At 46.1% G+C, this 24,015-nt stretch overlaps 1 protein-coding gene across 1 annotated transcript; it reads right to left on the bottom strand.

The window, feature by feature from the left end:
• Window positions 1–12,072: 12,072 nt before the first annotated feature.
• Window positions 12,073–22,865, bottom strand: TBX21 (T-box transcription factor 21). Its single transcript, XM_007177511.2, has 6 exons — window positions 22,375–22,865; window positions 14,917–15,071; window positions 14,397–14,518; window positions 13,637–13,795; window positions 13,421–13,482; window positions 12,073–13,184 (listed from the first exon to the last, which is right to left on the bottom strand). The coding sequence occupies exons 1-6, from the start codon at window positions 22,863–22,865 to the stop codon at window positions 12,566–12,568; spliced, it is 1,608 nt and encodes a 535-aa protein (XP_007177573.2). The 3' UTR covers window positions 12,073–12,565.
• Window positions 22,866–24,015: the final 1,150 nt, after the last annotated feature.

Raw genomic sequence — 24,015 nt, 5'->3', positions numbered from 1 at the left:
GCCACAACTACTGAAGCCCGTGCACCTAGAGCTGATGCTCCACAACAAGAGAAGCCACCGCAATGAGAAGCCTGTGCACCACAACAAAGAGTAGCCCCCTCTCTCCACAACTAGAGAAAGCCCGCATGCAGCAACGAAGACCCAACACAGCCAAAAATAAATACATTTATTTAAAAAAAAAAACAGTAGAAATGATCAATGAAACTAAGAGCAGTTTCTTTGAAAAGATAAACAAATTCACAAACCTTTACCTAGACTCATCAAGAAAAAAAGAGAGAGGGACCAAATAAATAAAATCAGAAACGAAAGAGAAGTTACAACCAACACCACAGAAATACAAAGGATCAAAGAGATTACTGCAAACAATTATATGCCATAAAATGGACAACCTAGAAGTAATGGATAAATTCCTAGAAATGAATGATCTCCCAAGACTGAATTAGGAAGAAATTGAAAATATGAATAGCCAACTACCAGTTATGAAATTGAATTAGTAATAAAATAACACCCAGTAAACAAAAGTCCAGGACCAGACAGTTTCATGAATAAATTCTACCAAACATTTAAAGTTAACACCTATCCTTAAACTATTACAAAAATTTGAAGAGGAAAGAATGTTTCCAAAATCACTCTACAAGGCCAGCATTACCCTGATACCATAACCAAAGATACCACACAAAAAAAGAAAATTGGGGCTTCCCTGGTGGCGCAGTGGTTGAGAGTCTGCCTGCCAATGCAGGGGACACGGGTTCGAGCCCTGCTCTGGGAAGGTCCCACATGCCGCGGAGCAGCTGGGCCCGTGAGCCACAATTACTGAGCTTGCGCGTCTGGAGCCTGTGCTCCGCAACAAGAGAGGCCGTGATAGTGAGAGGCCCGCGCACCGCGATGAAGAGTGGCCCCTGCTTGCCACAACTAGAGAAAGCCCTCACACAAGAAATGAAGACCCAACACAGCCAAAAATAAATAAATAAAAAATAAAAATTAAAAAAAAATTACTGTTAATTAAAAAAAAAAAAAGAAAAGAAAATTGCAGGCCAATATCACTGATGAACATAGATGTAAAAATCCTCGACAAATTATTAACAACCCAAATTCAACAATACATTAAAAGGACCATACACCATGGTCAAGTGGGATTATCCACTTGACCATGGTATATGATGCAAAGATGGTTCAATATATGCAAATTAATCAATGTGATACACCACACTAACAACTTAAAGAATAAAAATTATATGATCAACTCAAGAGATACAGGAAAAGCTTTTGACAAAATTCAACATCCATTTATGACAAAAACTCTCAACAAAGTGGGTATAGAGGGAACATACCTTAACATAATAAAGGCCATACACAACAAAACTACAGCCAACATCATACTCAATGGTAAAAAGCTGAAAGCATTTCAAGATCAGGAACAAGACAAGGATGTCACTTTCATTCAACATAGTATTGGAAGTCCTAGGCTTAACAATCAGACAAGATAAAGTAAGAAAAAGAATCCAAATTGGAAAGGAAGAAGTGAAATTTTCACTGTTTGCAGATGACATATCATATAGAGAAAATCCTAAAGACCCCACCAAAAAAACTATTAGAATAAAAGATTTCAGTAAAGTTGCAGGATTCAAGATTAATATACAGAAATCTATTGCATTTCTATACAGTAACAATGAATTATCAGAGAGGGAAGTTAAGAAAACAATCCCACTTACAACTGCAGTAAAAAGAATAAAATACCTAGGAATAAATCTAACCTAGGAAGTAAAAGATTTGTACTCAGAAAACTGTAAGACATTGATGAAAGAAACTGAAGACTACACAAACAAATGGAAAGGTATACCATGTTCACGGATTGGAAGAATTAATATTGTTAAAATGCCACTCCACAAGGCAATCTACAGAGTCAATGCAATTCCTATCAAAATACCAGTGGCATTTTTCACAAAATTAGAACAAATAATTCTAAAATTTGTATGGAAATACAAAAGACCGTGAATAGCCAAAACAGTATTGAGAAAGAAGAACAAAGTTGGAGGTATCATGGGCCCTGATTTCAAACTATATTACAAAGCTACAGTAATCAAAACAGTATGGTACTGGCACAAAACAGACACATAGATCAAGGTAACAGACTTGAGAGTCCAGAAATAAACCCACACTTATATGATCAATTAATATATGACAAAGGAGGCAAGAATATACAATGCAGAAAAGACAGCCTCCTCAATAAACTGTGTTGGGAAAACTGGACAGCTACATGCAAAAGAATCAAACTGGACTACTTTCTCACACAATATACAAAAACAAACTCAAAATAGATTAAAGACTTAAATGTAAAACCTGAAACCATAAATATCCTAGAAGAAAACATGGCAGTATGCTTTTTGACATCTGTCTTAGTAATATTTTTTTTGGATATGTCTCCTCAGGCAAGAGAAACAAAAGCAAAAATAAACAAATGGTACTACATCAAATTAAAAAGCTTTTGCACAGCAAAGGAAACTATCAACAAAACAAAAAGGAAGACTACTGAATGGGAGAAGATATTTATAAATGATATATCTGATAAGGGGTTAATACTCAAAATATGCAAAGAACTCACACAACTCAACATCAATAAAACAAACAACCCAATTTAAAAATAGGCAGAGATTTGAATAGACATTTTTCCAAAGAAGGCATACAAACAGCCAACAGACACGTAAAAAGATGCTCAACATCACTAATCATCAGAGAAATGTAAATCAAAACCACAGTGAGGTACCATCTCACACCTGTCAGAATGGCTTTCATCAAAAAGATAACAAATAACAAGTGTTGGTGAGGATGTGGAGAAAAAAGAACTTGTCACTGTTGGTGACATTGTTAACTGGTGCAGCCACTATGGAAAACAGTATGGAGGTTCTTCAAAAAATTAAAAATAGAACTTCCATAGGAGTCAGCAATTTCACTTTTGGATATTTACCCAAAGAAAACAACAACACTAATTTGAAAAGATATATGCACTCCAATGTTCATTGCAACATTATTTACAATAACCAAGATATGGAAGCAACCTAAGTGCCCATCAATAAATGAATGGATAAAGACAATGTGGTATATATATATATGTATATATACATATATATGTATACATATATATGTGTATATATATATATATATATACACACACACACACACACATGCAGTGGAATACTACTCAGCCATTAAAAATGATATCTTGCCATTCTTGCCATTTCTGACAACATGTATGGATCTAGAGGGTATTATGAGAAGTGAAATAAGTCAGACAGAGAAAGGCAAATACTGCATCATCTCACTCATATGTGGAAACTAAAAAACAAAACAAACAAAATGAAACAAAGCAAACACAGACTCAGATACAGAGAAAAAGCAGGTGGTTGCCAGAAGGCAGGAGGGTAGGGAGAAGAGAAACTCAGTGAAGGGGATTAAGAGGTACAAATCTCCAATTATATAATAGACAAGTCATGGAGATGTAATATACAGCACAGGAATATGGTCAATAATATTGTAATAACTTTGGGGACAGATGGTTACTAGATTTATTGTGGTGATCATTTCATAATGTATGCAAATGTTAAATCATTATGTAGTACACCTGAAACTAACATAATATTGTACATCAACTGTATTTCAATTAAAATTGTACATTGGTTACAAAAATGATAAGAATTTTCTTAATTATTTTTTATTTTTGGCTGTGTTGGGTCTTTGCTGCTGCATGCGGGCTTTCTCCAGTTGCTGCGAGTGGAGGATACTCTTCATCGCGGTGCGCGGGCTTCTCATTGCAGTGGCCTCTCTTGCTGCAGAGCACAGGCTCTAGGCGTGCGGGCTTCAGTAGTTGTGGCACATGGGCTCAGTAGTTGTGGCTCGTGGGTTCTAGAGCACAGGTTCAGTAGTTGTGGCATACAGGCTTAGTTGCTCTGTGGCATGTGGGATCTTTCCGGACCAGGGCTCAAACCCGTGTCCCCTGCATTGGAAGGCGGATTCTTAACCACTGCACCACCAGGGAAGCCCAAGAATTTTCTTAATGTATAGAACCACAGAAGCAACAGACGTAAAGGAAGCAGACAATAAATTTCAACAAATGTTTGGAATATAGAAAATAGATGAAGGAATAGTATCTGATTAAGCAAGATGGAGCAACAAACTAAAATGTGGTCACATCTGAAATGCCTGCAAACAGGATCAACAATAAGTGAACTGATTTACCAACCAATAACCCGTAAGAGGCTCAGGACTTGGGAGTATCAGGCACAGTGGCAGTTAAGGCATGGTACTGAAAATTGGTGGATGGGCTAAAAGACTGAAATCATGGGTATCAAGATGTCTACCTCCACCTAAAAGAACAGAGTGTTATTTTCTGAAGAAAGTGAGAACAGACATGGGACTTGGGGATACCAAAGTCAGTGGCTGAGAAGGGTGAGGCAAAGCTGAAAGCAGAAAATTTAAGTGAAAGTTTATCAAAGAAAAAATGGGACCCCCAATTTCTCTTCTCATATTCTACCCCTAGAATGCTGTCAACCAGGGAAAATTTGAAAGTCTCCTTAGGAGAACTGAATAGTATCTGAGGAGAAAAGACCTCTATACACTCCTCTAAGGTTTCATTATGAGTTTCCCAACCTAATATACCAGCTCCCAGTGATGTGGCAGTAAATGTTTAACAACCAACAATTTGGGAGGAAGTGTACCCTTGCTTGTAGCGTTTGCTGATTTCCCTGGCGTAAATATTCCCACGGACAATTTCAAGCTACAAACATGATGCCACTGAATGCAGAGTTGGGATATATGTGCCCATTCACCTTCTGCAAGCTGGTGTCAGCCAGCTCCAGCACACCATTGCCAGGTCCTCAACCTGACCATCCTTTGATATCACCTTGAAATGAAGCCCACTGGTTGATTAATCCCTCACCCATGAACACACAAGAGCTTTTATGTAAGCTTTAGTGCCTTGTTCTTTTTTAAATTATTATTTTTATAGTGGTTTGTTCTCAAACATGAACAGTCAAGGATTACTAAATATTTGAGCAAAGTCTCCAGTATGAAAAAGAGTCTAAAATAAACAAGCAGGAAAAAGGAACTTTGAAAAAACAGATATATTGCAAGAAGCAAAATAAAAACTCCCTCTTGCAATTAATATATTTAGAGATATGAGAAGATATTTCATCCATAAAAGAAGTACAGGGTGCTATAAAAACATTTGGAGGACAAGAAAGAGTTTGTAGAATTAAAAACAATTTAGGAGAAATTTTAGTCCATAACAGAATCAGATGATAAAGACTAGAAACTCTCTTAAAGGGACTTCCCTGGCAGTTAAGACTCCATGTTCCCAATGCAGGGAGCCTGGATTTGATTCCTGGTCAGGGAAGTAGATCCCACATGCTGCAACTAAGAGCCTGCATGCTGCAACTAAAAGATACCACATGCTATAACTGAAAGATCCCATATGCTGCAACTAAGATCCGGCACAGCCAAATAAATAAATAAATAATTTTCAAAAAGAACCTTAAAAAAAAGAAAGAAACTCTTTTAAAATAATAAAAAGAAAAAGGATTAAAGTTAGGAAATAAAGTTAGAGAATCACCTTGGACATCTACCATATGATTAAAAGAAGTTGAGAAATAAACAAAAAAGAATGGATAAAAGGAAAACTTTCTAAGACTAAAGAACATAGTCTCTGAATTTGTAGGTCTCATTGAGTGCCCCAGAATAATAAATAGACAAAAAAAAAAAAAAGGCTTCCAACCAATGCATATAATCTAGAATGTTCAAAACACTGGGGATAAAGAGAGGATCCAAAAACGTAACACAAAGGATCGTGAATCAAAATGGCATCAGACTTCTTAAGAGCAATACTGAAAACTAAAATACAATGGAAAAATACCTTGGAAATTTCAAGAGAAAGTTATTCCCAACTGAGGCTTTTATACCCAGTCAAGCCATCAATCAGATGTCCAAGTCAAATAAAGACATTTTCAGACATGTTGAAAACTTAGTTTTACCTTCTGTGCACCATAAAACTCCTTCAGAAAAAAAAAAAATGTCCTTCAGTAAAATAAGAGAATAAACAAAGAAACAGAAAGATGTGATCCAGGAAACAGGAGATCCAACACAAGAGAGACATGAAAATAATCCCCAGGCTGATGGTGAAGGAAAGATCCCAGGACAATGGCTAGGCAGCACATGCCACTCTTCCATCCAGAGAGGAAATAATTTCTCCTCCCCTTGTATTTGGTTTGGCCTTGACCAATAGAATGTAGTAGGAGTGATGCTGTCCCAGTCCCAGGCCTGGCCCTTAGCGGTCTGGAAGCTTCTGTCTCACTCTTTTGAAGCCCTTAGCCAAGAAATCAAACTTTAGTGCTGGAAAAAAAGTCCAGCCACTACTTGGTGTTCCACATCTGTTGAATCAGAGGCAACATCTGTGGAATAAAGTTTCCCAAGTTAGTCTTACCGGACTTGTATGGGTTAAAAGTCAAACATGGCCTTACAGAGACTATCAACTGTGCAAGAAGGCAAACCCACTATGAGTGAGGACCAGAAGAAACAACATGTTTAGACAATACCCCTACCACCACCCCCACAAAGACAGCAGACGTTGGACATGTCAAATACAAAATACAGAATGGTTACGTCTAGAATGTTTACAGAAACAAAGAATGCAAGTATAAGGGAAAGCATACAATAAGAAATCATCAGGATTGTACAAATTGGAAAAAATAGAAATTATGAAAATGCAAAGCATAACCTTGAAATAAAACTTAATGGAGATATAAAATACTTATGAGAACTGTTTTGTAAACTGTGGAAAAAACCCTCAGTAGATGGGCTAATCAGTCAGCATATTCAATACAGTTGAGAGTAGAATTTAACTAAAAAATATATCCCAGGAATTTATCCAGAATGCAGCAAAGAAAGGCAAGGGGGAAAATATAATAGAGTTGTGAGACATGAATAATAATAGAATAACAATTCTTACATCCATCTGATTGGAGTCCCAAAGGGTGAAATTAAAGAGAATGGAAAGAAGCAATATTAAAAAATAATTAACTAATATTATAAATAACTATACTTCAATTAAAAAATTAAAAGATAATTGACTGAGAATTTTCAGAACTGATGAAAACCATGAATACACAGATCCAGGAAGCACAGAATATCCCAAAATGAGCAAGAAAATCAATTCATACCTTGTCACATCATAGTGAGTCTGTTGGACATCAAATATAAATAGAAGATCTGGAAAGCAGAAAGAAAAAGACAGATGACCTACGAAAGAATGGCAATTAGAGTAGCAGCAGATTTCACAAACAACAAAGGAAGTCAGAAGACAGTGGAATAACTTCTATAAAATGATAAGAAAAAAATTACTAAGCATTTAGATTTGTCTTCTCAGCAAATCTTATTCATTAATGAGGGAAAAAACAATAATATTTATAAGAAACAACACATGCGGAGTTTACAAAGAGATCCTCTCCAAAAGAACATATAAAGGATTTAGTTCAAGAAGTAGGAAAATGGGGACTTCCCTGGTAGTCCAGTGGTTAAGAATCCGCCTTCCAATGCAAGGACACAGGTTCGATCCCTGGTCAGGGAACTAAGATCCCACATGCCACAGGGCAACTAAGCCCGCTCGCTCTAGAGCCCGTGCACTGCAGCTAGAGAGAAGGCAGCGTGCCGCAAAAGATTCCACATGCTGCAACTAAGACCCAATGCAGCCAAATAATAAAATAAAATAAAATACAAAATTTTAAAAAGAAGTAGGAAAATGATCCCAGAGAAAAGTAGAAATGCAAAAAGGAAAAGTGAACAAAACGAATAGTAACATAAAAGTAAGCCCAAACAAGTTCTGTCTCAGTAAAATAATACAGGAGTCCAATCTGTGGGATTAAAAAAACCCAAAAAAACAGAGCTGAACTGTTCAAAATCAGTAAGTTGGGGAAAAGCAATAGTGAGTCAGTAGGGGTTAGAGCAGAGCTAAAGTGATCTAAAATTGTTTTACTGACCAGAATGGAGGGCAAAATATTATTCAACATTACAACGTTGTTAGGTTAAATGTGCATATAAACTGTATAGAGATACCACTAAAATAAGAGAAATAGGTTACAGAAATACCAAACCAGCATAAGGGAGAAAGTGGAATAAATAGGGGAAAATCATCCCTCCAAAGGCAAGAAACTAGCACTTGAAGTTCTGGCCTGTACAATATGATAAGAAGAGGAAAGAAGAAATTAGATGGAATCTTAAAAAAAGGGTACAAATGAACTTATTTACAAAACAGAAGTAGAGTCACAGATGTAGAAAACAAACTTTTGGTTACCAGGGGATAAGGGTAGGAGAGGGATAAATTGGTAGATTGGGATTGACATATACATACTACTATATATAAAATCGATAACTAATAAGAACCTACTGCATAGCACAGGGAACTCTACTCAATACTCTGTAATGGCCTATATGGGAAAAGAATCTAAAAAAAGAGTAGATATATGTATATGTGTAACTGATTCACTTTGCTGTACACCTGAAACTAACACAACATTGTAAATCAACTATATTCCAATAAAAATTTTAAAAATAAAAAAAGAGGAAATTAGAAGCATAATAATTCAAAAGGAGGAAATAAAACTCTTGTTATTTGAAATAACCTGACTGGCCATAGAGAAAGTAATGAATTTATAGCAAACCACTGAAAAATAATAAGAGAGTTTAGCAAGGTGGCTGGATCTTATGATCAGCATACAAAAATTAATTGCAATTCTATATACTAGTAACAATTAGGAAATATATATTTTTAAAAGATACCTTTTATAGAGAAAAAAACTTAATACCTAAGACTAAATCTAACAAAAGATGTACAAGATCTACACCTAGAAATTATAAAACTTCACTGAGAGACCTTAAGGATGACCTAAATAAATGAAGAAATATTCCATGTTCATGCATAGAAAGATAATACAAAGATATATACATATATATTATAAATTCAAAACAACCAAAAATCAAATAACATAATAATGAGATATATAAAGTGTTAACACATAATTTTAAAAAGCAAGAAAAAGATAAACACAAACTTCAGGATACTAGTTATCCATAAGGAAAAGGCAGGAAATGGGATGGGGTAATGTTATTAATGTTTTAGTCCTTAAGTTGTGTGGTAGGTTAATAAGTGATCATTATATTTATAAATAAATAGAAAATATTTTAATAATCTTTTTTTTAAATAAATAAATTTATTTATTTATTTATTTTTGGCTCCACTGGGTCTTCGTTGCTGCACAAAGGCTTTCTCTAGTTGTGGCGAGTGGGGACTACTCTTCGCTGCAGTGCACGGGCTCCTCATTGTGGTGGCTTCTCTTGTTGCAGAGCACAGGCAACTCGCCTAGGCGAGTGGGCTTCAGTAGTTGTGGCATGCAGGCTCAGTAGTTGTAGTGCACTGGCTTAGTTGCTCTGTGGCATGTGGGATCTTCCCAGACCAGGGCTCAAACCCATGTCCCCTGCATTGGCTGGTGGATTCTTAACCACTGCGCCAACAGGGAAGTCCTTAAGAGTCTTAAAATGTGTTTTTAAATTTGTTAGTTTGCTGCTTAACACAGACATAACTACAACAAAAATGAAACTAAGACACTATCAACTAAAAAGGAGAAAATTTATCAGATGAATTCAAATAAAAACAAATTAGTATAGTAATACCAGACCGTATAATTTTAAGGTAAATGCATTACATTATCTAAAGACTCTGTGTATGTGTATTCATATATATTCAGTAAAATAAATAAATATATTACTTATTTATTCAGATATATATTTTTTTCAGGAAAAGGTACATCTAATAGTGAAGAAATAATAATAAGGGATCTTTGTGAGTCAAATAACAAAGCATCAAAACATCTGCAGCCAGACCTCTGGAAAAAGAAGAGTATGACTCAATCACAACTCCCTTCACTTCATGTCTAATGTACTGAACCAAAATCATTTAAAAATAGTGAGGGAGAAGAGTATTGTAAGGGGTTTCCCTGGTGGTGCAGTGGTTAAGAATCCGCCTGCCAATGCAGGGGACAGGGGCTCGAGCCCTGGTCCGGGAAGACCCCACATGCCGCGGAGCAACTAAGCCTGTGCGCCACAGCTACTGAGCCTGCACTCTAGAGCCCGCGAGCCACAACTACTGAGCCCGTGTGCCACAACTACTGAAGCCCGAGTGCCTAGAGGCTGTGCTCTGCAACAAGAGAAGCCATGACAATGAGAAGCCTGTGCACCTCAACAAAGAGTAGCCCCTGCTCGCCGCAACTAGAGAAAGCCCGCACGCAGCAACAAAGACCCAACACAGCCAAAAATAAATAAATAAAATAAATAAATTAAAAAAAAAATTTTTTTTAAAGAAGAGTATTGTAATTACTCACAACAGTTCCCAAGAAAGGAAATAGGCTCAGTTTAATATCATTAACTCCAAAGAGTGACAGCCAAGGGGTGGGGCATGGGGAGGATTAATCTGCATTCACGGAGTGCAATATGGCTGAACTCCTCATGTCATTTTAAAAAGATGAGCTTCCAAATCCAAAGAGGATGGAACCAAATATGTATGTCTCCTTATCTTTTCCTTCTTCTGACTAGATGGTGATGAAAATTACCTCTGGGCAGAGACCAGTAAAAGAGGGAATGTGAACTGTGAGACATTAGTGAAGTTTTCCAGGCTCCAAAAAGAATTGGAAGAACACCTGTACAGCCTATAATGATGTTCCCACATTAGAATGGGGTATACTCTGGACTGCGATGAGGCAAACATAGTAACTCCAACCTCTTAATGTTTCTCATAAGCTCCTTTTTTAACCTTAGAATGTTCTTCCAGGAAGTATCTCTTATCATGAAGGAAGATTTGACTTCGGCAATTGTCCTCATTCACTTGAGATTCTTGGGGGTTTTGATGGTTTGGTGGGTTATTATTATTATTATTATTAACTTCTGTTAATGAAAATTCAATAGATTTCATTAAGAAAAAGCATTTTCAGTATGATTCCAATATTATAAAAATGTTTCTGTCTCTCCAATCCATCTAATGTTAATGATAATTATTGATGGGTGGTAAGATTTAGGATAATTTATTGTTGTCTTTATAGTTTTCTGCATTGCTTCAATTCTTTAAAAGAAGCATGTATCATTTTACAAATGCAATTCAGTATGTGTATAAGGAGAGAGAGAAACAGCTAGAGAATGATAATAATGACAATGATGATAGTTTACACTCTAAGTGCTTACTGTTTATCTGGCACTGTTCTAAACCCTTTACATGTACTAAAGGGTAAATCATGTGAAATTGCCAATATTTGGCTGTTTTTGACCTACAAAAACAGCAATTTCATGTGGTTCTATTTACATTTACTCCTTTAATCCTTGAACAACCCTAAGATGAAGATGGAAGATCCAAAGCTGCTAGAAATGCAAAGAGAAATCAAGTGCCATCCTTCTCCTCAGACCCACCCGCCCTGACCCAGCCCCCATCCTCTGGCCTTGCCCTCACACCCTGCTCTACAGGTCAGGGTATCCCAAGACACCTTAAGAAGCGGCATCAGCCATTAACCTGAGCACCAAAGGCAGGACACGTAGCATTGTTCTAACCCAGTTTATCCCCTGAATGAAGTCACCTCTGGTTTCTAGGAGGTACATGGTCTTCAGAACTTCAAGTTCTGTTCTAGAGCAGAGAGAACAGCTTTGGTGCACTTGCAGTTCCCGGTAGAGTCCCCGCCCATGTCCCCTACCCAGGCATTAAAGCAGGACACACTTGACAGTTTCGTGTTTATTTTCAGAAAGTGATGAAGACAAAAGCAATATATCCGGACACCACTCTCTGTACAATAAATAGCCTCCCCCGTTCCCAAAAAAGAAAAAAGAAAAATGCACCCTCACACACCACCCCGCCAAGACCTTGCTTCTTGAATCATGCACAATCCCCCCCCCCTTCCCAGCCCCTTCCTTGGGACCCCACTGCCTCTAAGAGGGTGCGGCCCAAGCCAGCTGCCCAAAGTCATTGGGTCCTCTCCCCTGACTGTGGCTGGCTGGCTGTTATAAAATTCATGTGTCTTTATTTCCACATCAGGGATTAACACACACACACAAATGTTGAAAGTTACTCTGCAGAGGAAGAGATCTGAGTCTCTAGTCTGGCTGTCCCACCTGATCCTGACCCCGCCCCCCCCCCACTCCCACCCCTACACCCCGCAGAAGGGAGGAAGCTCCTTTGTGTCCCAGACCTTCCACTGTCTGTTTTCTGTTCTCCAGCTGGGAACCCACAGCCAGAAGCAGCACCAGGTAAATGACTGTAGTTGGGACAGAGGAAGGGGCAGAGAACACTCCTTGCAGGTTTCACTGTGGGCCAGGAGGCAGCAAGTGAACCCCAGAATCCTTCTTGGCCCCCCTCTTCCTCAACCAGCTACAGAAGGAGATGGGACAGAGGGAGCTGGGGACGGCTCAGTCCTGGGTCTCTGGTCTACGTTAGTTGGTGTCACCAACCCAATGACACTCTTTCTGTTCCTTTCACCATGTCTTCTGCTCAATTGGGAAAATAGTTATAAAACTGGCCTTCGGTTTCCTTATCAAAAGGAGAAGGGGCCCCCGCAGGGGAGGAGCTGTCGCCACTGGAAGGGTAGGGGGACACACGCCTCCTCTTAGAGTCTCCTTCACCCAGTCCTGAGTCGCTGGACTCTGGCCGGATGGGGGTGATCTCAGTCCACAAGGAGGGCGAGCCCTGGTCTTCTGGCCCCCGCCCCTCTGAGGCTCCTGGGCCAGGTTCCATGGGCAGAGTTCGCATGGAGCGGAACCAGCTGGTTGGGCCCACCTTGGGAGGGTACTGGGGGGTCACAGGCCAGCCAGCTCCGGGCGCCAGGACCTCCTGGCTTCGGTAGTAGGACATAGTGGACCCAGGGGCGGAGGGCAGGAATGAAGGCTTCATGCTGACAGCTCGAAACTCGGCCTCGTAGCTGTGGTCCCGAGGGGCCCCCAGCCAGTAAGGCTGGGGAACCACATCCTTGGCCTGGCTGGGAAGGTTGGGGTAGAAACAGCTGGGAACGGGATACTGGTTGGGGAGCAGAGGAGAGTAGTGGTCTCCCCCAAGCAATTGACAGTTGGGTCCAGGCGGGGAGAGGACGCTGGTGTCAACAGATGCATACATGCTAAAAAAAAAACAGGAAGCAAAAGACAGGGGTCATGACCAGAACTGGTCACTTAGGAGCCTGCCTGTCTCACATCCCTCCCCAGACCCTCCTTCCTGACTTGCCCGCCGCCCTCCAGTACCCAGGCCACACTTCCCCACCGCAGAGGCAGAGAGGGGACGTGCTGAGCACTTGTCTGGTCTCAGAGGGACAAGAGGAGGCCTCTGCCAACATGAGATGAACCCAGTGGCACTTACGACTCAAAGTTCTCCCGGAATCCTTTGGCAAAAGGGTTATTATCAATTTTCAGCTGAGTAATCTAGAGAGAAGTGAAACAGAGTCACCTGAGTCCTGCGTCTGAGGCTGGGGAACTTCCAAAATCGCTCCCAGGAAGACTGGGGGCTCCACTCTCCCCCTCGTCGTCCCCCCGCCCTGCCACAGGCTCAGCCCACCCTCGCCCAGGGAGCCCTCACCTCGGCGTTCTGGTAGGCGGTCACGGCAATGAACTGGGTTTCTTGGAAAGTAAAGATGTGCGTGTTGGAAGCGTTGCAGGCCGCCTCTGGCTCTCCATCACTGACCTCGACAATGTGTAGCCGGGGCTGGTACTTATGGAGGGACTGGAGCACGATCATCTGAGAGAGGGTAGGACGGCTGTGAGGGTGGGAGGAGGGAGTTCAAAGGAACCCTCTCCCAGCCCCACCTATGGCCAGCCCTACGGCCAAGCTAGAAAGGATCCTGAAGTCATCGTGCCCATTCCTCTGCCCCGCCACCACATAACTTCTCCCAGGCTTCCAACCCCAGTCCCTAGCCTCTTCAGGGCACCAATTCTATTCTTTTGCCCCTTTACCTATCCCCAGATGTCCATTGTGACCAAGGGATTAGCACAAACAGGGCTTTTCAGGGATAAGGGCACTTTTAATAGAATTGCTCAACTCAAAGAAACTTTGCATCCATTCCCTGGGACCACCGGTACCAACTCTATACCCAATATGGTACACGAGTGATGGTAGCCCAGGATTCAGTGAAGAAACCCCCTGGCTGGTTTGGTCCGTGTTGGCCCGAATGTGACGCCTGTCTGCCCTGAGATTCAGCTTCCTCCCAAGGTGAGTGGAAAAGAACCAGAGTCAGAGAGGGAGAAAAGTCGCTCTTACAGAACAGAAGCAGCCTGCAGGACCCGCTGCGACCTCGGGGACAGGGAGGGGTGCGGGGCTATCCCACGGGGAGGAGTCCCACCTGGGTCACGTTGTTGGAGGCCCCTTTGTTGTTCGTGAGCTTTAGTTTCCCAAATGAAACTTCCTGGCGCATCCAGTGGGCTCCAGTGTTGGGAGAATCTGGGTGGACGTACAGGCGGTTCCCTGTGGACAGTTAATCTCTTTGGCATGCAGCCCCTGGGACCAGACCCCTGGTGATGTGGGGCTTCTTTGCCTGTTCTGAAGGGGATGGCAAGAAGGATGCAGGGGGAGGACAGACGGGGGAGGACAGACGGGGCAGGACAGGGGGAGGTGTGGGCAGAGGACTGAGCCGAAGACAGGCTAGAGCAAAGTAGAAGAGATGACAAACAGAACGGAAGTGAGAAGTGGGAGGGGATGGGGTGGGGTGGAGTGGGGTGGGGTGGGATGGGATGGGAGGGATGGAACAGAGAATGAAATCCTAGGAGTCAGGGCCAGGGGCTTGGGGGTTCCTCTTGGATCCACCAGGGGGCGCCCAGTATTAGATAAAAAGCATGCCCCCCAGTTCCCAAGGAGGCACGTACCTGGCATGTTGCCCTCAGCCTTTCCACACTGCACCCACTTGCCGCTCTGATACCGCCAGTGATGCTGGTCCGCCAAGACCACGTCCACAAATATCCGGTAATGGCTGGTGGGCTCCAGCCCAGCCACAGTAAAGGACAGGAATGGGAACATCCGCCTGGGGAGAACAGGGAGACCCATCAATATCCATCAGCCCCCAACCCCCCGGACAGCCGTGCCCTGTGCAAAGGCTGTCCGTCGCTGGTGTGCGGGAGCCGGCTCCCACCCCTCACCAGAGCCAGCTGGAGAAGTCCAGGAAGTCTGCCAGCCAGTTGTTAAACAGCCACGATTAAAAATTAAATCACATAAATTTACAATTAAATATATTACATTACAAGCCACGGTAATAAATACTCAAAAAAATCACTTCTCAATTTTTTTTACTACGGTTTACTATTATCTCTGCTCTTGAAATTGTTTACATCTATTGTACCTGTCCGGTGGAGATACCAGATTATGTGCACTAACACACGTCTCTTCCCAACTCCGCATTCAGTGATATCACGTGGGCAGCTTACAAGCAGCCATTATAGGGGTATTTACCACGGAAATCAGCAAACACTATGAATCGGGGCTTTTAAAAATGTTTTTCTTTCAGAGGGTCAGTTGCTAGACATTAGCTGCACACCCCTGTCCCTAGCCTTAGCTTGCTGCCTAGAGGGGGAGCAAAGCCACAAGCCAGCCCCACACAGGCAGTTCCTAGTAGGTCCTCATCTCTCAGTTCCCTGAACCCTGGTCTGGCCTCAGTCTGTCATCCACCCTCTCCATCGTGGCTCTCACGGTGCTAACATGCGCTTAGCCCCAGAGCACCCATCCACAGGCTCTCCCTGCCCCATCCTCCTGGGCCTGATGTCTGTAGCACAGCCTGCTCCAGGGTCTTCAGAGAAGTAACTGAAGTCCTAGCTGGAGATTCCCATCCACCTGGAAGAGGGACTCTATTGAGCACAGCCCTCATGTTCAAAGTCCTGGTTCCCAGGAAAAGTGGAGGAAGTTGGATTTGGGAAGTTGTGCTGTTGTGCTGAGCAACAGATTCAGAGGAAGAAGCACTACCATACCACAACCATCTCCGCCACCTCCACCATCACCACCCCATCACCACCACCACTACAACCAACACCTCCACCATCACTACCCCCTCACCACCACCACAACCACCACCACCCCATCACCACCACCACTACAACCAACACCTCCACCATCACTACCCCCTCACCACCACTACAACCACCACCACCCCATCACCACCATCACTACAACCAATGCCTCCACCATCACTACCCCCTCACCACCACTACAACCACCACCACCCCATCACCACCATCACTACAAGCACCACCTCCACCATCACTACCCCCACCACCACCACTACAACCACCACCGGCCCATTACCACCATCACTACAACCAACACCTCCACCATCACTACCCCCACCACCCCCACTACAACCACCACCAACCCATCACCACCACCACTACAACCAACACCTCCACCATCACTACAACCAACACCTCTACGATCACTACAACCAACACCTCCACCATCACCACCATCACTACAACCAATACTTCCACCATCACCACCACCACCACTACAACCAACACCTCTACCATCACTACCCCCTCACCACCACTACAACCACCACCACCCCATCACCACCATCACTACAACCAACACCTCCACCATCACTACCCCCACCACCACCACCACTACAACCACCACCAGCCCATCACCACCATCACTACAACCAACACCTCCACCATCACTACCCCTACCACCACCACCACTACAACCACCACCACCTCATCACCACCATCACTACAACCAGCACATCTATGGCTTAGTCCTTCTCTTCTAACCCAAGCAGGAAGAGCAGAGTTTTTAAGCTGGAAGAGTCACACCCTCATGAGAATTACTTTTCATTCCCACACACTTCTCCCCTCCCCTACAAGAAGCCCTGCAGGTTGGGAAGAAAGGCACTGGTTCATGAGTGAGGAAACCTGGGGGAGGGAGAGTTCTAGGGGCCTAGGAGCACTTTTGGGTGGATTCTAGTCCCCAGAGGGTCCCAGATCAACATCGCTAATAACCTTGGAAAGATCTCCCGGGGACTTCCCTGGTGGCACAGTGGTTAAGAATCCGCCTGCCAATGCAGGGGACACGGGATCGAGCCCTGGTCCGGGAAGATCCCACATACCACGGAGCAACTAAGCCCGTGCGCCACAGCTACTGAGCCTGCACTCTAGAGCCCGTGAGCCACAACTACTGAGCCCACGAGCCACAACTACTGAAGCCCACGCGCCTAGAGCCCGTGCTCCGCAACAAGAGAAGCCACCGCAATGAGAAGCCCGTGCACCGTAACGAAGAGAAGCCCCCGCTCACTGCAACTAGAGAAAGCCCACGCGCAGCAACAAAGACGCAACGCAGCCAAAAATAAATAAATAAATTTATTTAAAAAAAAAAAAAAAAAGATCTCCCGGGGAGGGTACTGTCACATTCCTGTCTTCCCCAGACTCTCCTGGGCTGAGAAAAAGAGACTTAGTGGCCCTATGGCCTTGGATAATGTAATTCCCAAGCCAAACCTCACTTTCTCTGCCCGTAAATGGAGATAATAACTCCTGTCCATCTTTCCTCTGAGAGCTGTTAAGGAGTTTGAAGGATGTGAAACTCAGCTCACCGTCTCTCCCATCCCACTCCCATCCCATCTTCTCCCAGGCCCAGAACTATCAAAGCCCTCTGGCCTGGCTGAAGAACCTCAAGCAAGAGTCCAGGGTTATGGTCTGAGGCCCTCGGTCCCAGGAGCTCGGTATGCCAGTCAACTGGAGAAATCAAAGGTTAAGGATGAGACTTTGAGCGATCAAGGGTGGGGGAATATTTTCAACCCATTTCTACCACCAGCTCACTCTACAACAGTGGTCAGGTCATTCATGTTGCCTATACTGTACCCAGTTCCTATCTAAACATGTAGTAATAGAAGGAACATATTCATTCAAGTGCCACTACTTATGCAGCAGCCAGTTCACTGAACCAGTCCTTTGAGATATAAAATGTTATTTCCAATTTATACTTGAAGAAAATGACGCTCAGAGAGGTTTGGTGATGGCTCCACGTTGGGAGAGCAGAAATGGGGTCTCCTGATGGCAGAGCGCATGCTATCGTCTCCCTCACCCCATCCTGCTTATCGCTGGTAGAGTGAAAGGCAGGAGACACAGGAAGACTGTGGGGAAGAGGGAGAGGAGAAGGGAGGTCTCCACTTCACCCTAAAAGTCTAGAATCACCACCAGCTGGGATCCCAAAATAGCCTCTGATTTACACGACACTTTGCTGGGAAGGAACCAGGAGTGAAGATGGGTCTGGTGCCAAATTGAGCCCCTAGGAAAGACCGCTCACCACTCACTCAGCCCTCAGGGGACAGGGTCCAAGACCCCAAGTTCCTCTGCTGCTTCTAAGGACCATCCAGTTTGAAATGATTCACAAAGTCATCATATCCCATCCCCATCCTGTACACCTCTGACAATGCTCCAATTCACCATCGTTAAGTACAAATTAAAAGATGGTTTTTATCAGTCACGTTGGCAAAATGTTTCAAAATTGACAATATCTAATGCTGATGAACCTGTGGGATAATGGGTCCTCTCAGCCACTGTTGGTGGGGGTGTAAATCGGTACCACCTTTGAGGAGGGTATTCTGGCAATGCCTTGTACCGATCCAAATGCAAAAAGCGCTCGGGCATCAAGGGATCGCCTCTTCCCACCAACCTCGGACCCACTGAATAGAAATCAGACAGCCACCAGCAAACAGCAGAAGAGAAAGCAAAGCCGTTTTCACCTGCTCCAAAAGAAATAAAGCCAGTCAGCCCAAATTAAAGCAGGCTTAAAGCTAAAAAAAAAAAAAAAAAAAAAAAAAAAAAAAAATTTAAAGATCTAAAAAGTTCTCGGAGTTGGAATGTAGAGAAGAGAAAACCAAAAGGGCTGAGGATTGTACGGGACTGAAATTGTTTTATCAAGCCCTAACTTCGCACACACATACACAAATGCAAACTGAGCTGCTTAACAAGAGTTATCTTAATTATAATAATCAACTAATTACACCCAGAAAAGTGGGGATTGCCGGCAATTGCTGCACACCCACACACCCACACACGAGACAGCCGCCTCTCTCTTCCTCTACTGAGAACGTCTACCGTCGACTATCATACACCGGCCGACTTGGGCGCAGCACACAGACTGCCTCCCAGAAACAACACGAGGCCGGGCAACATGAGTGGGCCTATCAGGCCGTGAACCTCCACAAACACGCAAACTTGAACTCTCAGCCTTCCAGCTGGCCAGTCCATCTTCTTGTCCTCTGTTTCCCCTCCCAGCCCCATCTGAGCTGCCTGGATCAGTCTCTGGACCCTGGAATCAGCCCCTGCTCCCCACCCCATTCCTGCCCATGGAGGAGAGCATTACTGTGTGCACACTGAGGAATGGGTCTAGGGTGGGTGGGAGAGGAAGGATCTGGGAGGGAGTGAGTCAGCCCAAGGCGAAAGGCTACGGGGCTGTGGGTGGGCCTGGGCTGGAAGGATGTTTCAAAAAGGAAGAAAGCCGTGGGTGATGTGGTGGTGACTGGTGGGTCACTGGAAACCATGGAAGGACAGGCCAGCCCACCGAAGCAGGAGGACAGAAAGGGAGCCGTTCTCTGAGCCCAAGACTTCCTTTTCAGAAGCCAGTAGCAGAAGGAAATGGCCGCCGACTTCCCAGATCACTGGAGCCCAAGCTCACAGTCAGGGGTGCTGAATCGGGGGCGGTGTGTCCTCTGTCCTCTCCACCCCACCATGGGGCCCCCAAGGCCTGATCCAAGAGGAGGCCTCAGAGGAAGTGGTGAGGGGCCACTGCCTCCTTCCAACAGCCCCACAGCCCGCAGTGTCCGAAGCAGTCCGTTAGGATGGATTGAAAGTGTGAGGCTTGTAAAACACGCGCGTGTGCACATACAAGAAACAATCAGGGAAATTTGATATTTAAGAGTTTCTTTTCAGGTTTGCTAATGGCATTGTGTTTATTTTTAAAAAGCCATTTTTAGAGGTGCATGGAGAACTACTTAAAGATAAAGTAATACAGTGTCTAGGATTTACTTATTAATTACTTACACTATCACTAATATAGTTTCAGACCAGAAGTTAAGTGAGCGAGGATAAAGCAGAAACAAGATTGGACCAGTATTGACACCTGTTGAAGCTGGATAATGGGTAGATGGAGATCCGTGACATGTTTCTCTTCACTTTTGTATATATTGGAATTTTTCATAATAAAGGAAATTAAGTGTGTGGATCTAAAAGAGAGACAACAAAACTTGTCCAGAGAAGATTATTCAGCAGGAAAATAAAGGAAAGAAGGAGGCTGTAGGTGTAAAGGAGGCAACCAGTACAGAAAGACGCATCCACCTAAGACCCCCAGCTAGCCCTGCACCCCCAGAGCCCTGAGGTTCTGCTGAAGCTCTGTCTACCTCATCCCTCAAGACTGGAGGGGCTGGGGCCTGGCTGCAAGGCTGTGGGGAGACCCCCCCCACCAGGCCCCAGGGTGGGAAGGCTTCCTGACCACTCAACAGAGTTCAGGCCTGAGCCTGAGTTCAGGTCTGCTGTGTAACCCAGTGTAAGCCACTAGCTCCCCTGGGCCTCAGTGCCCTCAGCTGTAAATGGGGAGGCCGCTTGGCTTACCTAGCACACAGTGAAATAATGGAAGTGAAAGCACTCTGAATGCATCAAGGCCTTCGGACAGTGTGGGTGGCTGTTTTTACTCCTGGTCGTGGGGGACCAGAGAAAGAAACCCAGGCACATAACATCTGCATGCTGGTGCCAGTTCTGCCAGCGATGAATGTGCTGTGTAACCTCAGAAAAGTCTCTTACTGTCTCTGGGTCCATTTGCCTCTCTGTCCAGGGAGAAGATGGGACAGGATCTTCTGGGTCCCCTCCAATTCAGACATGATAGCCTGGAAGCCTAGGCTATGCCTGGGTGCACCCAGACAGGGGCTAGGGCTGGGGGAGCAGAGAGGAATTATCAGAAGGCCTAGAAGATGAAGGCCGTGCCGTGAAAGAAAATGCCAACTTTCCCAGGTTCATCCCCGAGAAAGAGGAACAGTTCAGCAACTTGAAGCCAACTGTGGTTGGTGGACAGGTCCCTCAATCCCAAGCCACCCCATAGAAATCATCCGTCAGGAGGGGTGAATGTTCCAGCAATGCCCAGATTGAATGCCAACCCTCAGGCCCAGCATGGCCTCTCCCTTCTCGCTCCCCAAGCCCAACCCTCGGTATCTGCTCTTCAACACCTCCCAGGTCCACTGATGACATAGCGCCTCCACACAGAGGCCCTCGCTGGTCCCCTGCCCACACGGGCCCCCACCGGGAAGGGTGGGTGCACACTCCCACACCAGACACAGGCAGGGCCCACTCAGAGTGTTGCTTACTAAACAAATACCACACAAGTTGCAAGTTTCTCTTTCTTTCCCCTTGTAGGAGACTCTCTCCGGAAGCAGCACCCTTGGCCCCAAACCCTACCCCTCATGCACGGAGCTCAGGGGACCCTGAACCATGGAACCATGGGTTCCCCAGGATAGACTGGTGAGTATCTGGATAAGGGTGGGGCAGGCTTTCAGGGACAAGCCTTGAAGGGTACAGAGTGTGGGAATGGCTGCCAGCTGGGACCCATGGGTTAGCTTCACCTGCTCAGGCCCATGGACATCTGTGCCCTCGGGGAGGGGACTGTGTCTGGAAGGAATCTATGCCCCCTCCCACTTTACGACTGCCCCCCTCCCAACACACGCGCACACCAGACATACGATCTCAAAGTACTACCGGAAAGGAAACTTGGCGACCACTTCTCCATGTCACCAAATTCCAGTTTTACCACACCACCCCCCAACCCCAGAGCTGACCTGTACACAACAGCAGCAAGGGGGCTGGGAGAGGTGGGCACAAGGGGCCCCGGAGATGAGGGCTGGATTGCTGTCCACCCCACTGTAAGACCCTGCCCTCCGCTCCGTTTCCCCACACATAGGGGCTAAGAGGCGCCCTGCTCTGTCAAACCCAAAGCACACACTCCCCCTGCGCCCTCCGCGCCCCACTCCAGGCAGAGACCGCACCCTAATACTGGGTGAAACCATAGGCACCATCCCCCTAAACCAGGACGACGGCTCACTGCGCCCCTCTCCTCCATCTCCCTTTTGAGTTGCGCCTGTTGGTCCTGAGAGTAAACAAGCCCCCAGAACTTTCCTGTCCGAAACTCAACTCCTCTTTTCCCCCCAAAGCCTGAGCCAAAGCTGTGAGAGACACAGAGACACTAGCAAAGTCTAGACAGAAAAAAAAAAAGAAAAGAAAAGCGCGTCCCTGTCCGGGCCGGCGGGACCGAGGAGGCTCCCACAGCTCGGCGCTCCCGGCGCGCGCCTCACTTACCGTCCCTGCTTGGTGATGATCATCTCCGTCTGGTGCTGATTAAACTTGGACCACAACAGGTGGTTGTTGAGCGCGACTCTCAGCTTCCCGGATACCTCCAGCCCCGCCGGCAGCGCACAGTCCTCGCGCGGCCCCGGGTAGAGTGTGGCGCGCGGGTCCGGGGCGGTGTAGGCGTCCCCCAGCTGGTAGCCCTCGGCGCCCGGCGTCGGCGGGAAGGGCTCGCCCGCCCCGGGGAAGCCGGTGGCCTGGGGTCGGGGCGGGTAGGCGTAGGCTCCGAGGAAGCGGCCCGGCGGGGCAGGCACCAGGGCGCCCCCGGCGTAGGGCGCCCCAGGGCTGGCGCCCACGCGACGGTCGGCCGCGTCCTGCGCTCCCGGCTCCGGGTAGAAGTAGCGGTTGTGCGAGTCGGCGCCTGGCGCCCGGCCCTCGTCGCTCGCTGGCATCGGGTCGGTGCCTGTCAGCATGTCTCGGCAGCCTGGCTCCAAGATGCCCATCCGGGGCGGGCTGGTACCTTCCCGCGGCCGTCGAGGACCGGCCCTTCTCCGCGCGGGGGCGGGCGCGGGGGGTCGGCTGGGCGGAGGCTGACGGGGGCGGAGGCTGGCGGGGGCGGGGCGGGGGGCGGGGGCCCCACCGGAGCCCGGGCTCGGACGCCTGGGTCCTGCGCCCGCGTTTGGCGGGCGCGCGGCAGCTCCCGGGCTCCGTCTTCAGCGGGTCGCTGTCACTAGCGTCGCGGCGCCTTTGCTGTGGCTTTATGAAGCTCTCTGGGCCTCCCCCCCCACCCCCCACCTCGGCCCCGCCCCGCCTCACCCCGCCCCTCGTGGCTAATACTCGGCAAATTCTACGCGGTTGGTGAGGACTGCAGGGCCCCCACCGTGTAGACCAGCGAGTCCCCGCGCGCTTTGTAGTTCGCATACTTTGCCTTCTGGGAGAGTCAACCCCTCCACCTGAAACGCCAGACTGTTTCTCTTCTCTGGACCCTCTGGAAATTCCACCCATTCTTGAAGGCTCAGCTCAAAGGCCCCCTCCTACGGGAAGCCTTCGGTGATGGCCCAGATGGGCTTACTCGCAGGCTCCGAGCCGCTTCTCCCGTGGGCATGTGACAGATGTTCACTGATGCTCACTGTGTGCCCAGGCTCCGTGCTGAGTGGCCTTGTGTGAAGTGTTTGCATTCTTTCTCTTTGCCAGAGACCCAAGTGGACTGTGTCCGAGGCATCTTGTTCCTTCAGCCCCAGGGCAGACCTGGGACCTGGTGGGCAGCAAGAAGAGTTCCTTCAAACGAATTGCATCGCAACAGCTGAGGGTTTGCAGGGTCCTGGGCTGGTCCAGGCCCACAAAAGCTCCACCACCGGGGCCTGGCAGCCATGCCCACTGGAAGTAGTGCTGGGCTGCCAGTGCTCAGGGTCCCAGGACTGGCTCTGCCCCTCACTCAGGTATATGTGACCTGGGCAAGTCACTTCCCTTGCCTGAAAGTCAGCCTCAAGTGCCTCAAGTCCCCTAGGCTAGAGAAAACAAACTGATGTACTTTTCAGAGGGGCTGTGAGCCTTACATGAGAGGGCACACCTGGGCAGCACTTTCCAGTCTATTGTGATACCTGGATGGAAAAGCCAGATTGAACAGATTCAGATTTGAACAGATTCAGAGCC

The sequence above is a fragment of the Balaenoptera acutorostrata genome, chromosome 20 (genome assembly GCF_949987535.1).
Source record: "Balaenoptera acutorostrata chromosome 20, mBalAcu1.1, whole genome shotgun sequence".
NCBI lineage: Eukaryota > Metazoa > Chordata > Mammalia > Artiodactyla > Balaenopteridae > Balaenoptera > Balaenoptera acutorostrata.
This window is presented reverse-complemented; position numbering and strand designations above follow the sequence as displayed.

Bases quoted from the DNA above. Each gene is read 5' to 3' on its own strand.
- TBX21 (XM_007177511.2), bottom strand. From the start codon at position 22,865: ATGGGCATCTTGGAGCCAGGCTGCCGAGACATGCTGACAGGCACCGAC. The intron at 15,072-22,374 runs GTAAGTGAGGCG...TGTTCTCCCCAG, and splicing joins ATCATCACCAAGCAGGGACG to GCGGATGTTCCCATTCCTGT. The intron at 14,519-14,916 runs GTACGTGCCTCC...AACTGTCCACAG, and splicing joins GGCTGAGGGCAACATGCCAG to GGAACCGCCTGTACGTCCAC.